We start from the raw sequence: 14815 nt of genomic DNA on the forward strand, positions 1-14815 counted from the left end.
CATTTACATTTGGCAGTGGGGAGGAAACTCACCTTAATTTTTGGAAAGAGCCTTTTCTCACAAAATTCTTGGAGAACATAGTCAATTACCTTCCTCAAAGATTTAAGTGCCTATCATCTAAGCCTGTGCGCCACAACTACTGAGTCTGTGCTCTAGAGCCCGTGAGCCACAACTACTGAGCCCACGTGCCACAACTAATGAAGTGCACGCACCTAGAGCCCACGCTCTGCAACAAGAGAAGCCACTGCAATGAGAAGCCCACACGCCACGATGAAGAGTAGCCCTGCTCACCGCAACTAGAGAAAGCCCATGCCCAGCAACAAAGACCCAACGCAGCCATAAATAAATAAATAAATAAATACACATCCTTTAGGAATTAAGTGTTCCAGTGGATAAGCAACAGACTTGAAATGCAAAGGATTCTAACTCTACTTCATTAGTCAATCTGCTATGGAGCGCTAGATAAATCATAATTACTCTATGTTTTATATACCAGTAAAATTCAGAGCAGTTAGGTCAGAGTTTTGCGTAAGTGCTCAGGACCACTGAAAGCGGGCCTGGGAAAGGTTTTTGCATTAATTATCTTTCCCTACCCAATAAATTACCCCAAAATTTGGTTGCTTAAAATAAATATTTATTATCTCCCCAAGTTTTCTGTGGGTCAGGAATTCAGGGTTGGTTGGGGCTGTCATCACCTGAAACTTGACCGTAGCTGGGGGATGTGCTTCCAAGGCAGCTTACTTACATGCTTGGCAAATTGGTACAAGAGACATCAGTTCCTCTCCACAAAACCTCCTGAGTGTCCTTTTAACATAGCAGCCAGCTTCCCCAGAGTGAATAACCCATGAGAAAGAGATAAGAGGATACAACACTCTTTTTATGACTTTGCTTTGAAAGTAAATAGTATAACTTCCACATCCCATTCTATTCTTTATAGAACCAAGAGTCTCTAAGTACAACACACATTCAAGAGAATCAAAGGTAGAGGCCACTTTTTAAACGGAGAGGTGTCAAAGAACCTGCAGATATATTAACATCACTTCAGGGTTTCAAACGATGAGTAAACAGCTTCAACAACATAACCAACAAGGTTTGGTTGACTAAAGAATCTGTGCTTAACCATTTTCATACCACGTATTTTCTACTTATGATAGGAGAAAGGCTGCATCACCATTTGTTAACCATCACCAAAGAAAAAAGTAAGCCAACAGAAAAAAGGCAAGGCACTTCAGCTTTTCACATCTGATACAGTAACGATGATGACAGGCAGTTGTATATTTGCTTTAGTTTTACTTTTGTTTTGTTTTGTCTTCCTGCAAGGAGAAGGAAAATTATGGTGACTAAATCATGAACAGATCAAAAATAATTGCAAAGCTGGACTGGGACGAACAAGTATTTATGATTCAGAGCCACATAAAAGATTTTCTCAGATATAAACAAGAAAAACAAAGAAACAGAAATTTAGATATGCATTCATAATGGGGGGGTGCTTGGGGAGAGTGTATTATACCATGATTGCTACAGATTTGTATCAGAGTAACTTCTGAAACAAGGAACATATACAGTGGAAAAAAAAGTTACTTGCAATAATTAAGCTTTATTTTGAAAATAAATGTCTTAGTCACTAGACAATGAACACTTGACCAAATTCACCTGTTAAGATTGTTTCATTAGAGGAGGCAAGAAGGCCTAGGAAACAAAACTTTCTGAGGTCAGTGAAGTAACAGCTGTCCTGATTTCCTCAACAGGAAGCTCAAAAATTGTCCTGAATTGGAAAATTAAACCACTTTAAAATAAACTCATTAAAGTTGATAGTGTCCTGCCAAAATTCAAGTCCACCCAGAACCTGTGAATGTGGCCTTATTTAGATATAGGGTCTTTGCAGATATAACCAAATTAAGATGAGGTCATACTGAGTGGACCTTAAATCAGTGACTAATGTCCTTATAAGAGGTAACTTTGCAACACAGAGATACATTGAGAATAAATACCATGTGACAAAAAGAGCCAGATATTGGAGTGATGTGTCTATAAGCCAAGGAATGCCAAGGATTGCCAGCAACAACCAGAAGCCAGGAAAGAACATGGAACAGATTCTTCATCTGAGGCCCCAAGAAAGAATCAACCCTGCTGACGCCTTGATTTCAGATATCGGGCCTCCAGAACTTTAAAAAAAAAATTTCTGTTGTTCTAAGCTACCAAGTTTGTTGTAATTTATTTATGGCAGCCAGAGAAAACTAACACATCCACCTAGCTAGTATTACGGAACTTAAGTAATCTCATCATTTGCAGTATTAAAATATTTATTCACAAACTCAGAACAATGGGAGATAGCATCTCCATTTAATGCACTGCTCTTTTTGGGTACTGTCACAGGGATGAATTTGACTTAAGATTCCAATGGACTATGTACATTGCTGTCAGCCATCAGAGAGCCACTGGGGTTCTCCCAAAAGCCAGTAAAGCACATGCACAGAAAAGCACATGCACAGAGCAGGAGGTCAGTTCACCTTAAATGATATCCAACAGCTGTAAAAAAAAACCTATGTCTTTGTTGAAGTCCTCCTGCTGGACCAGAAGTTTAACACAAAACTGCAGGTTTCAAGAAGTTAATCGTCCAGATTTAAAGTCCTCTTATCTAGATAACCAACAAGGACCTACTGTATAGCACAGGGAACTCTGTTCAATATTCTGTAATAACCTAAATGGGAAAAGAATTTGAAAGAAGAATAGATACATGTATATGTATAACTGAATCACTTTGCTGTACACCTGAAACTAATACAACATTGTCAATCAACTATATTCCAATATAAAATAAAATAAATTTTTTAATAAAATAAAGTCCTCTTATATTGTGCTTATTACATCATAGTGATGACAGTTTTTCTAATAGTAACTACTGATAAGCTGTGGGTTACAATTTCACTTTTTACTACTTCTGAGTTTCCCAAAAAAATGTTTCCCTTAAGCTCACATTTAAATTATTTTAAACTCAAGCCAGTGCAAAAATGCATGGCTGATTTAACATACCAGTCTGACAGAATGAAGCAGTTTCTAGTGTATTTTCAGAATGGCTGGACATTTTTCCATTTTATCACCCTTACATCTTCAGCACAAACTAAGAGATATTACATAGGATAAAATATAAACTTCTGCCCCATTTATTTCCTATCAAATTGTGTTATAACATTTCTAAGACTCAACTATTATTTGGAACACCCAAGGGAACTGGATTCAGAGTCTCCAAAAAAGACGTTCCTTTGTTAATCTCTCCTGATTTAAGCTTAAACCAGTACAACTTAATACATCTCCACTAAGTGAATATTCATAGTTACTTGAGCAACTGGCAAGAATATAAAAATGAAAATACTGACCACAAAAAGTCACCTTTAAGGATTATTTTTCTAGAAAGGCCTGCCTCTCTATATATAAAAAGCGATATTGACCTACCTTGTTTTCGAACATCTTCTACAGCAGCCACAAGCTCCTCCTTGAGAAACTGACTCTCCTTTGCAATTTTATCCCCCTTCTCCAAGAAATTCTCAGTTGCCTGTTCAACAGATGCAGCCAAAACATGGGCCTTCTTAGAACGACCTCTCTTCTTATTAGAGGGCCCCTTGCTATTGGTGTTTACCAGGGTTGTAACCTAAAAGTTTCATTTTTGAAAATTAAATTGTAGTCAATTAAAATTTTTTAAAAAACAGAAAGACTAACATCTTTAAAGGTAGCAAGAATAAATTATTCATAATAAAATGAAACATGACACTTATGAGATTCCACTAAGCATTAACAAATAACATACAACTCTCTCCATATTTAAGATATTCAGGAATGATACTCTATTTAGTTTCCAAAATAATTTAGCTATCTCAATATGTAAGCTAAGAAATATAATGAATATTTTAATTCCTCAAACATGATCATTAGGTTTTTAAGCTTCATTTTACAAATTAAAAACTGGTAACAAACAAGTTACATGTCTCTACTGCATGTCATCAAGAAGGTTAGAAAGAGGTTAACAATGAATTTATTAGATCTACCTGGAGGTCACATTTTTCCATGTTTTCAACCTGTGCAAAATGTTTTAAGATAACTTGCTTCTGAAATCTTTTCAGTGTATTCACACAAATCACAATTAATTAGGAAAGGTCCTTAATAAAGAAAGGAACAATTGCCCAAAGCAGCCTACTGTGATGATGTTTTAAGTTCCAGACATTAACCATCATTAACACATATAATAATGATGATCTGTATAGGTTGAAGATGACTAAACATTTATTAGTGTAATGCGGTCCACAGACCTGAGAGCTGCAGTAGATGGGCTCCAAGAAAGTAAATATTCTCGAGTATTACCACACACTCCTACTTACTTACTTACTTATTTATAATACTAGTTTATATTTATGAGCTAGAATGGAGTTTTTTAAAAAGCTAGCACATGCCATTACATCTCATTTTCGTGCTCACACAGTATCTGTCTGTCTGTCTCTCTCACATACACACACACACGAGTAAAATGTGCCAAAACACTAAAAGTGCATAGCTAGGTGCTAACAGTTAATGAAATGTCATCACACTGTGATATCTGTACTTATAACAAGACATACCAAACCTACACCCTCAAGTTAAATGACCTGTTAATCAATCCTAGACAGCAAAAGGTGTGTTAAGCAGGGTGAAGAAGCTTAACAGTCAAGGCTCCACATCCTATCTTTTTTGGAAATACTTTTAAGTATTAGTTGCACTACATACCACTAGCCCCTATTACTGCCAATAAGACTGAAAAAATGGCAGCAAGTGTGTTTCTAAAGGGCTAAATGAATCCACACATCAATATTTAACTATTAGCGGAGCCAAACTGTCTCATTACTATCAGCCTAAACTCAACCACTCAAATTAAGGCTTTAAACTAAATAACCTTGCCCTGTGTTTATTACCGGGGCCTATTGCTATGGAATCATGTTACAACAACTATGTATTTGTTTGCAGATTCTTACCTGGGTAACAAGAGGCTCCAACAGTCTTTCAACTGCCAGAGTCCTGATCTCTAGACTTTTGGGGTCCCATTTGAAGTTTATGTTGCCTGCGTGGACAGCAGTCATTTCTGAAAGAGAAAGAGACAAAGTCAGGCAAGTATCAAACACAAACATGAAACATATAACAAATCTTCTCCTACTTAAGGACTTTTATACCAGGAAAGCTACAATCACCACAAGATGAAAAAAATTCTTACCAGCCTGCACGTGAGGGCCCATAATTCTTACAACCTCTTACACTTAAGATTTCGAGTTTACAAACATTAGGGCTACTGTAAGAGGGCATTCCCAAACACACAGAGCTTTTTTCCCTTTCGGCTTCTCTGGCACCAAGACACTTCTACCTCGAGTTTTTCCACACTGACTTAGAATTAGTATGAAAAGCTAAAGTGGAAGAAGACATACAAAAGATTCTGGTTTTTCTTATTCCAAAATATTTATACTACACTATTATCTAAAAGGTAAACCTCACTTCATTGTTTGATGGATTCTTAGAGAATATCTTGTCTAACTGTATTTAAACATAATGCTTGGGCTTCCCTGGTGGCGCAGTGGTTGAGAGTCCACCTGCTGATGCAGGGGACACGGGTTCGTGCCCCGGTCCAGAAGGATCCCACATGCCGCGGAGCGGCTGGGCCCGTGAGCTATGGCCGCTGAGTCTGCGCGTCCGGAGCCTGTGTTCCGCAACGGGAGAGGCCACAACAATGAGAGGCCCGCATACCGCAAAAAAAAAAACCCATAATGCTTAAGCCTACTGCCCTCTGCACCTACAGCTATTATCACTTGTAGCCAGAAAAAATTTCAAGTCACACTTAGTCAAATATCACTGTATCAGTGTCAAAGTAAACCTCCATTAGAAAGAGGCTTTAAGACTAAGGGAAAAGACTTCAGCCAAAATACCAAGCAGTTGGTGTTTGCTTCTAAAAGTAGTGCCTCAAAGATTAAAGAAAAACCAGAAAACCAGGTGAGACATGTAGTTGAGGTAAACACTAAAACTTTCCAGACAACAAACTGTTCACAGAAATATAAAACCTTAAAAGGGTGCATTTTTGTGAACAAGAAATTCTACTTCTCAATTTTTATTCTAAAGGAAAAATTAAGGTACATGTAAAAACTTGGATACAATGATGTTCACATCAGCACTGTATACAATCATTAAAAACTGGAAACTACCTAAATTTCAAACAGATCACTGAATAAATCACACAACCAACCACACAAGGGGATACTGTGCTACTCTTAAAAAACTATACTGACAAAATTTAGAAAAAACAAAAATTAGTGTTCTCACTGCCCAGGTCTTTATTTCTATTAAATACTATTTCCTTAAAAAAAAAAAAAAAAAAAAGGCTTATTACAGGTCTGATATATCCTATTGTGCAGAAACCAAGGAAAGACACAAAGACTAACAAGATCATATCAAAAAGATACTAGAACCAAGGGCTCCATTGGCTAAATTCACAAGTTGAGTATCAAGAAGAATAACTGATGACTGTAACTGCCTATTAGATAGCTATCCTATGACCACAGGGATCCTCAAAAGAAAGGGGGTGGGAAGAGAATTTCTGTACCATAAATATAGAATAGAATTAGAAAATGACCATTTTGTAAACCCCAGTGTGATAACATTCAAACACGGATTATCAATGAATGTTAACGCCATTAGGTGATAGGCTATTGGGGAACAGGGTATTTGTAAGGTGCCAAAGTATCACCTGAACAGGCTACTTACTAATTACAAAGGGGGTAGGATACACCTTTACAATGTTGGGATCTAATAATCATCCCCTTAAATAACTAAACCTAGTTTGATGGATTCTTTGAGAATATCTTGTCTTACTGTATTAAAACGTAATGCTTGGGCTTCCCCGGTGGCGCAGTGGTTGAGAATCTGCCTGCCAATGCAGGGGATACAGGTTCGAGCCCTGGTCTGGGAAGATCCCACATGCCGCAGAGCAACTAGGCCCGTGAGCCACAACTACTGAGCCTGCGCATCTGGAGCCTGTGCTCCAACAAGAGAGGCCGCGACAGTGAGAGGCCCGCGCACCGCGATGAAGAGTGGCCCCCGTTCGCCACAACTAGAGAAAGCCCTCGCACAAAAACGAAGACCCAACACAGCCAAAAATAAATTAAAAAAAAAAAAGTCAATAAGTCTGATAACTACTTCAAAGTAATAATGAACACGCACTTTTTCAAGATACATTACAATTGCTGCATATATGAAAAGCACTGAGATTCCTACTAGTGGGACAAAGTTAGAGGTTCAACTGAAAACTGGAGTTGGTTTTCTATTGTTAATAATAGAAGGAAATGCTAAATTCCTATTAATAATAACAACAAAGACAAAATTTTTCCAATTCAAATTCAGTGCAGGTTAAGAAACCCTAACCTAGACTGTATTGCAAGTTTATATAAAGTATAGAAGTTTATAGGGGATACACATGCATGTTAAACAACACCATGAGGTAACAGACAAAACCAGCATACAAGACAACAGAACATTAACTCATCAGAAAGTCAATATGGAGGGGTGGGGAATATTTTAGACTAAAAGGCTCAGGAGACATAAGAATCTAATGCAATACATGTATTTTGTTTGGATCCCAGTTTGAAACAAAAAGCTATTAAGAAGAAATTTGCAGGAAAATTGGTAAATTTTTAATATTTATATTATGGAATTACCGCTCAATTTCATAGGTGTGATAATGAATTGTGGCTATATAGAAAAAGGACTATTTTTAGGAGATGCATGTTGAAATATCTAGGGGTGAAATGTCAAGATGATTGCAACTTTCAAATTCAGCAAAAGTAAAAACACATACACAGAGAGACCAAGGAATTATGAAAAAATATTCATAAATGTTAATTAGATGGAAGACATGTAGTGTGTGGCTGAGTGTGTATATCTGAAATTTCTCATTTTAAAAATGGGGAAAATGTAGAGGTTTATGAGAAAATGTTCAAAATACATACTACTGAAGATGGAAAGGGGATTTTGAAAACAATATGAAGTACAACTGCAGGGGGATATAGAAACCAAAATATTAACAATGATGTTACCTCTAAGATTTGGAGATTGTGAGTGATTTTAACATTCTTTTTTATAATTGTGTTTTCTGATTTTATAAAATGACAGGTATTTAGAAAGTTATTTTTGTAATGAAAAAAAGTACAATCTTTATTTTACAAATTGTAAGGAGGACAATATAATCAAAAGGCAGGCTTGATCATCACTTAATCACTTTGAACTTGTTTCCTCATTTATAAAATAAAACTATCATTTACTTTTTAGAAAAAGACTATCAGGGACTTCCCTGGTGGTCCAGTGGTAAAGAATCCACCTTCCAATGCAGGGGACACAGGTTCGACCCCTGGTCGGGGAACTAAGATCCCACATGCCACGGGGCAACTAAGCCTGCGTGCCACAACTACTGAGCTCTCATGTCTCAACTAGAGAGCCTGAGTGCCACAAATTACAGAGCCCACACGCTCTGGAGCCCATGCACCAAAGCTAGAGAGAAGCCTGTGAGCCGCAACTAAAGATCCCGCGTGCCTCAACAAAGATCCAGTGTGCTGCAACTAAGACCTGATGCAGCCAAAAAAATAAAGAAAAGAAAAAAATAATAATAATAGGGGTCTTCCCTGGTGGCGCAGGGGCTAAGAATCCTCCTGCCAATGCAGGGGACACGGGTTTGAGCCCTGGTCCGGGAAGACCCCACATGCCGCGGAGCAACTAAGCCCACGCGCCACAGCTACTGAGCCTGCGCGTCACAACTACTGAAGCCTGTGCGCCTAGAGCCTGTGCTCCGCAACAAGAGAAGCCATTGCAATGAGAAGCCCACGCATCACAACAAAGAGTAGCCCCGCTCGCTGCAACTAGAGAAAGCCCGCGTGCAGCAATGAAGGCCCAACGCAGCCATAAATAAATAAATAAATACATTTATTAAAATAATAATAAAGAAAAAAGACTATCATTATCTTTAGATGGCTTTTGTAAACATTAAATTAAACAGACTGATCCACTGAATGAGTCCACGCTAACATGAACAAAAGAAAAGTTTCCTCTGAACCAACGAATAGGGAAGGAATAACATATTTAGAAAAATCACCATTTAGGAAACATCATAATAATATTCAGGCAAGAATTATCAAAGAATGCTAAAGCAAACAGATGAAAAGTTTACTAAGAAACTGAGTACTTACATAGTCTCATAGTAACTCCCAACAGATTACTGATTACCAAGAGGGGAAATATAACTCTGCAATGCAGAAACCCGGCAAACACCTTAGCCAAGTACAAAATTAACATCCCTAATAATGGGACAAATGGACATCACGTATCCCCTGGTACAATGCACTGAGGATACAGCATCACCTTCTGTGGTATTTCCTACCAATATTACATAACCTCAATCTTGTCATGAGGAAACATCAGACAAACTCAAAGTGATGGATATTCTACAGAATAACTAGCTACAGTCTTCAAAAATGTCAAGGTAGGAAAAACAAATAGGCTGAGAAATTCTTCCAAATTAAAAGAGGCTAAAAAAGACATGAAAACTAAATGCAGTCATTCTGGACTGAAAATTGTATTAGGAGGGAAAAAAAATTGAGACAACTGATAAAACTTTTATCAGGGACTCTGAAATAGATAATAAATAGTAATGTATCAATGTTAACTTTTCAAATTCCCATCATTATATTGTAGCTATGTCCTTGTGACATGTAAGGGGAATGATGTCTGCAACTTACTCTCATATGGTTTAGAAAAAACTAATGTATTAAACATATGCATATATACAGAGAAGAATGGAAAGTGGGAGGAAGAGTGGGAAGGAGAAGAAGGGAGAGAGGAGAAAGACAAGGAACAGAGGGAAACTGAAGTGAAAAATGAGAGACAGGATGGAGAGAGGGAGGGGTAGAAGGAGAGAAGAGAAGGGAGGAGGAACAGAGGGGAAGAAGGTAGGAGGAGAGGGAGAGGACCGGGAGAGAACAAGGCGGGGAGGGGAGAGGAGAGGAGGGGGACAGAGACGTCTTGAAATGTGGCTAGTGTAGCTGAGAATTGATTATCTGTATTTTATTTCATTTTAATTAATGTTAAATAGCCACCAATGACTACCTTATCGGACAGCACAGTTCTAAACCCTCTACAGAAAGCAACGTCAGACATCTAAATCCTGTATTTGAATAATGACCAGGACAAGGGAGAACTACGCATGTCTGTGACCAGTACACTCCTAACAATTTTAGTATAAAAAATATCTGTTTGTACCCTCTCCCATAAATGCATGCTTGAGGCACAAATAGGTAGACTCCTTTAGATACAGCTGAAAATATTACTGGAGGCATCATCTACAAATTCTAGAATCGCTGAAGATGGAATGCCAAAAGGAATGTGGATTTGCTTAATCTGGTAACACAAAATGCCCATTTCCAGGGAATTTGTTTCATTTCAAGTGGGCAAATTTGCTCTCTACACTCATATTATGTCAAGCCTATACTTTGGTTTTTAAAGGTTATTTGCCCACTAAACATCAGCCCAAGTCAGTAAACCCTAGGAGATGGGAGTCCTTTAGATTGCTACAGGACTGACAACAGCTCAAGCAAATGTCATCAAATGTCAAAGATAAGACATTTCAGAAGGAATGATTTTTCCCCATGGATCCCACATTTCTGTATCCTAGCATTCCAGCCACTGTATCAACACAGAACAGAAAATCTTTCAAAGGTTGCAGAGGGAAGGAGTCAAAAGACAACTTAAGTGAAGTTAGCTGCAAGAAGACATGTGGTCACATTTGGATTTTAATTATTAAGCAAGTACAACATACAACAATTCACTTTCCCAAAGAAATACACCCTTTCATTTTTTTCTTGAAATAAAAAGACTTCTTGAAAGGAGCCCAGGGAAAAGCACTTAGCCCAACCCCTGCCTGAAGAAAGGCATCTGTCCTGAGGACTTGATTACTTTTGAAAACCAGCAAACAAGGTCCAAACACCATACACATGCATTCTCTTACGGTTTTAGAATCCACTGCTCACGCCCAATGAGCAAAACTGGAGAGGATGAGAATCCTGAGCTGAGAGAGAGACAAGGTCTCAAGCCACAGGGAAGCTGCCAAGGAGAAGAAAAGCTGTTTGGAGATAACTCAAAGAGGGGGAGCAAGCTGCCCAAGGTGAGCCTGGGAAGACTGGACCAGTCCAGTAACGGGGAAAAAGGCTTCAGACACTTGGAGAAAAATTAGGGCTGCCTTAGAGAAAGAACAAGAGTCCCCTGATGATCTGTACACATGTTGATTGATCATAAAATTTTTTTAATTCTAAAGAAAGCAGTCTTTTTGGTCTTTTGTTTTCCCAATTACAAAATAATTTCACTTTCTTATTATTAACTGGAAAAAAAGGCAGAGTGTAAGCACAATAATGAACTGCAAACGACCCAGACCTCTCTGGGTCTGGGGAGACCCACTAGGGACTGGTAAATGGGAAAAGCATGTGCCCAGCTTCCCATGAGCTCCAGGCAATCTTTATCATGCACACCTCTGGTTAGCAGATCATTCGATTTTTTAAGAAATCCAAACTTGCAGATTTTTACATTAAATCTCCCAACTTTAATGTTAGAAACTTGTTCCAAAAGATTTTACCACTGTATGGGACAAACACTCATATCTGAGTACTATGTTTGCCCTGCTGGTCACCACTTTGCAATCACTAAACAAGATTCTCCCCTGAAGTCCTTTCTGATTCCACATCCCAGAACTCCACATCCTCTTAAGTACTGTCTCTGAGGAGGGAGGTGTTAAGGCAAAGGACTCAATCACTCACTTCCATTGAGAAACTTGAAATATACTGACACTTGAAAACTGAGAACCCATTCAATGTGTTTTCAAGTCTTTCAATACCATGATGGAAGCAGACTGCCTTGTGAGGCATCTTTAATCAAAGGCCCCTCCAAGAGTGACACCAAATGTTATTAAACTATACTACAGAATCAAGTTATGCTTTTGGTGACCCCAACCCTAAAAGGATTTCAAAAAGCGGAGGTAGAACATTTAAAAATCTAATGAAGGGCTTCCCTCGTGGCGCAGTAATTAAGAATCCGCCTGCCAATGCAGGGTACACGGGTTCCGGCCCTAGTCCGGGAAGATCCCACATGCCGCGGAGCAACTAAGCCCGTGCACCACAACTACTGAGCCTGCACTCTAGAGCCCACGAGCCACAGCTGCTGAAGCCCACGTGCCTGAGCCTGTGCTCCACAACAGTAGAAGCCACCGCAATGAGAAGCCCGTGCACCGCAACGAAGAGTAGCCCCCACTCACCACAACTAGAGAAAGCCCACGTGCAGCAACAAAGACCCAACGTAGCCAAAAATAAATAAATTAATTTTTTTAAAAAAGAATACTGACCTCTTCAAAGTTTAAAAAAAATAATAAAAAATAAAATCTAATGAAAATACGTTCTCTGGAAAGAACATGGCTCCTGGAACCAGCTTCGTCATTTATTTATTCTCTGACCTTGGACAACTGACCTCACCTTTCTGGATCCTCAGTTTTCTCATCTATAAAATGAAAGGGGTTGAATTCTAAGCTCCATATCCTTCCAGCTCTAAAATTCTAGTATTCCCTTCATTTAAATGGTCTCTCAGTAGCCTCTGAACTGTTTCATTAAACGTAATTGATTTTTCCCAGGTTTACTCTGTGGTATTCCTACCTGTATTTTAAGTTTTAATGTGATAACTATGCTTATGTCTCTTTATATGCCTTAAGTTGCTGGCAAGGTACTTTATGCAAAGATGCTTTATGCAAAGCAGACACAGTATTAGTTGAACTAAATTTATGCAATCTGATTTTAAAATATTTACAAGCCTACCAAGACAAAGCTCCTGCCTCAATCTTAGTCATAGCTTCTGCTTCTCTACAATTAATGGCATTGTTTAAAGTAACTAAACAAGTAACTTTTAAACTCTTGGCAATTTCTAGTTTTCCAATTAACTTACAGAGCATTCCTTCACAAGATCTATTACAAAACCTACTAGAGCCAGCCAACCTTAATGAATTACAGCAACCTTAGGTTTTTCCAGGAGGGATCACGCTTAGCGGAATGAAATAAAAAGTTAAACTGTAGTTACTCAGTCTTCATTACCTTATAAATAGCAATCCTGGCTATAAAGCAAAAGTTCACTATAAATTCAGACAGGGGCAGAGACGGTAGGCATGTGACTAGCAATCTTCATGACAGAAAGAGAAATGGAGAAGCAACAAGCAGAAAATAAAAGCACAGTTCCATCAGAACGAAGGAGGCTGATTGTTGGCAATCTGTCTCATTTGTGCAAAGAGCTATATACCTTCTCCAAAAATATTAAAGGTTCATTTACAACAGAATGGCCACATTATTCTTAAAATGTGTCTGCTCCAAAGCTTTAGAATATCCGCACCTAGCTACTAAATGCCAATTTTTTTTTTAAACAGCAAGGTTAAGTTAATGCAGTGTTAGAATGGGTCATTTAAATGCAAATCAGGAAATTTAGAAATTAAAGTACCCACAGTAACGTTAACTGTCACAGTGCACAAGATATAGGACTGTGGATTACTCAGGGCAGTCGTAGGGATGCCAGGTTGCATTTGCATTAAACAGAGTTAACACAGCTGTTGGAATCTCAACTCTCAATTCTCCTGGTTACTGTCAAAAAAAAAAAAAAGGTAACCTTTATAATTAAGACTCACTCCAGGGACTTCCCTGGTGGCACAGTGGTTAAGAATCTGCCTTCCAATTCAGGGGACTCGGGTTCCATCCCTGGTCGGGGAATTAAGATCCCACATGCCTCGGGGCAACTAAGCCCGCAAGCTCCAGAGCCCGCGCGCCCCAACAAAAGATCCCACAAGCCGCAACTAAGACCGACCCGACGCAGCCAAATAAATATTAAAAAAAAAAAAACAGGCAATGGGGAAACACAGGGAACAACTGAATGAAAGAATTTCCATGCCACAAGCATTAGGAGACACAATGATTACCAAGAGCACTAAGCAAAGGACAAAAGGTAAACCTAAAAAAACAATGTTCAGTCCACCATTTAGTCACTCAATCAGCAAATATTTTAGTGCCTTCTCTGTATAGACACTATTTGAGACCAAAAACTCTGCCTTCATGAAACTACGCTGTAGTAACAGTATAAATAAATAAACAAATAAGACAATATCTGTGCTAGAAAGAAAATTAAGCAGGGTAATGGTAATGAAATTAGGTGGGGTCCTTCCAGAGCCTTCTGTCTGGGTAACACTTGAGCTGAAATCTTAAAGTCAAGGAAGAGCCAATCAACTGAATTATTTGGGGGAAGAGTGCTGCAGGCAGAGGTAACAGAGACAAGGCAGCATCTCCCAGGGCTTAGAGAAAGAGATGGCCAATGTGGCTGGAGCATAGAGCAAGAGGTGAGAGAGATCAAGTGAAGGAAAAAACAAAAACAAGCTCCAGAGCTGCTGAAGTAACTGCAGTGTGGTCTGGATATCTGTTCGTTTACTTAGCTTCCACTCAACATGGTTGTTGAGACCATCAACAAAGGAAGTGTTTAAGAGAAAATTGCACTAAGCCCTCTAACAGGCAACTGATTATGGATACACAGGAAGTCCCTGTTTCCATAAGAAACTGGATGACTCTGGTCTGAAAAACAAAGATGAAACCAGCATGTGGGCTGGAAGCACAAGAGAAAAGAGACAAAGGGAAAAAGAGGGTTTTGTTTTACAACAATGGGACTAAAAGGCAGAGAAACTTCTCACACAGCTGAGAAT

The 14815-nt window shown here is 38.7% G+C and overlaps 1 protein-coding gene across 1 annotated transcript in view; it reads right to left on the reverse strand.

The window, feature by feature from the left end:
* Positions 1-14815, reverse strand: part of CTNNA1 (catenin alpha 1) — a 183265-nt gene that overhangs the window by 152190 nt on the left and 16260 nt on the right. The window contains exons 2-3 of the mRNA XM_082621605.1: positions 5001-5107; positions 3454-3649 (exon numbers count right to left, since the gene is read on the reverse strand). Of these exons, the coding sequence (XP_082477731.1) occupies positions 3454-3649; positions 5001-5105 (301 nt within the window). The 5' untranslated portion in view covers positions 5106-5107. The remainder of the gene's footprint in view (positions 1-3453; positions 3650-5000; positions 5108-14815) is intronic.

The sequence above is a fragment of the Mesoplodon mirus genome, assembly GCF_964341445.2.
Source record: "Mesoplodon mirus genome assembly, chromosome: 5".
Lineage (NCBI taxonomy): Eukaryota > Metazoa > Chordata > Mammalia > Artiodactyla > Ziphiidae > Mesoplodon > Mesoplodon mirus.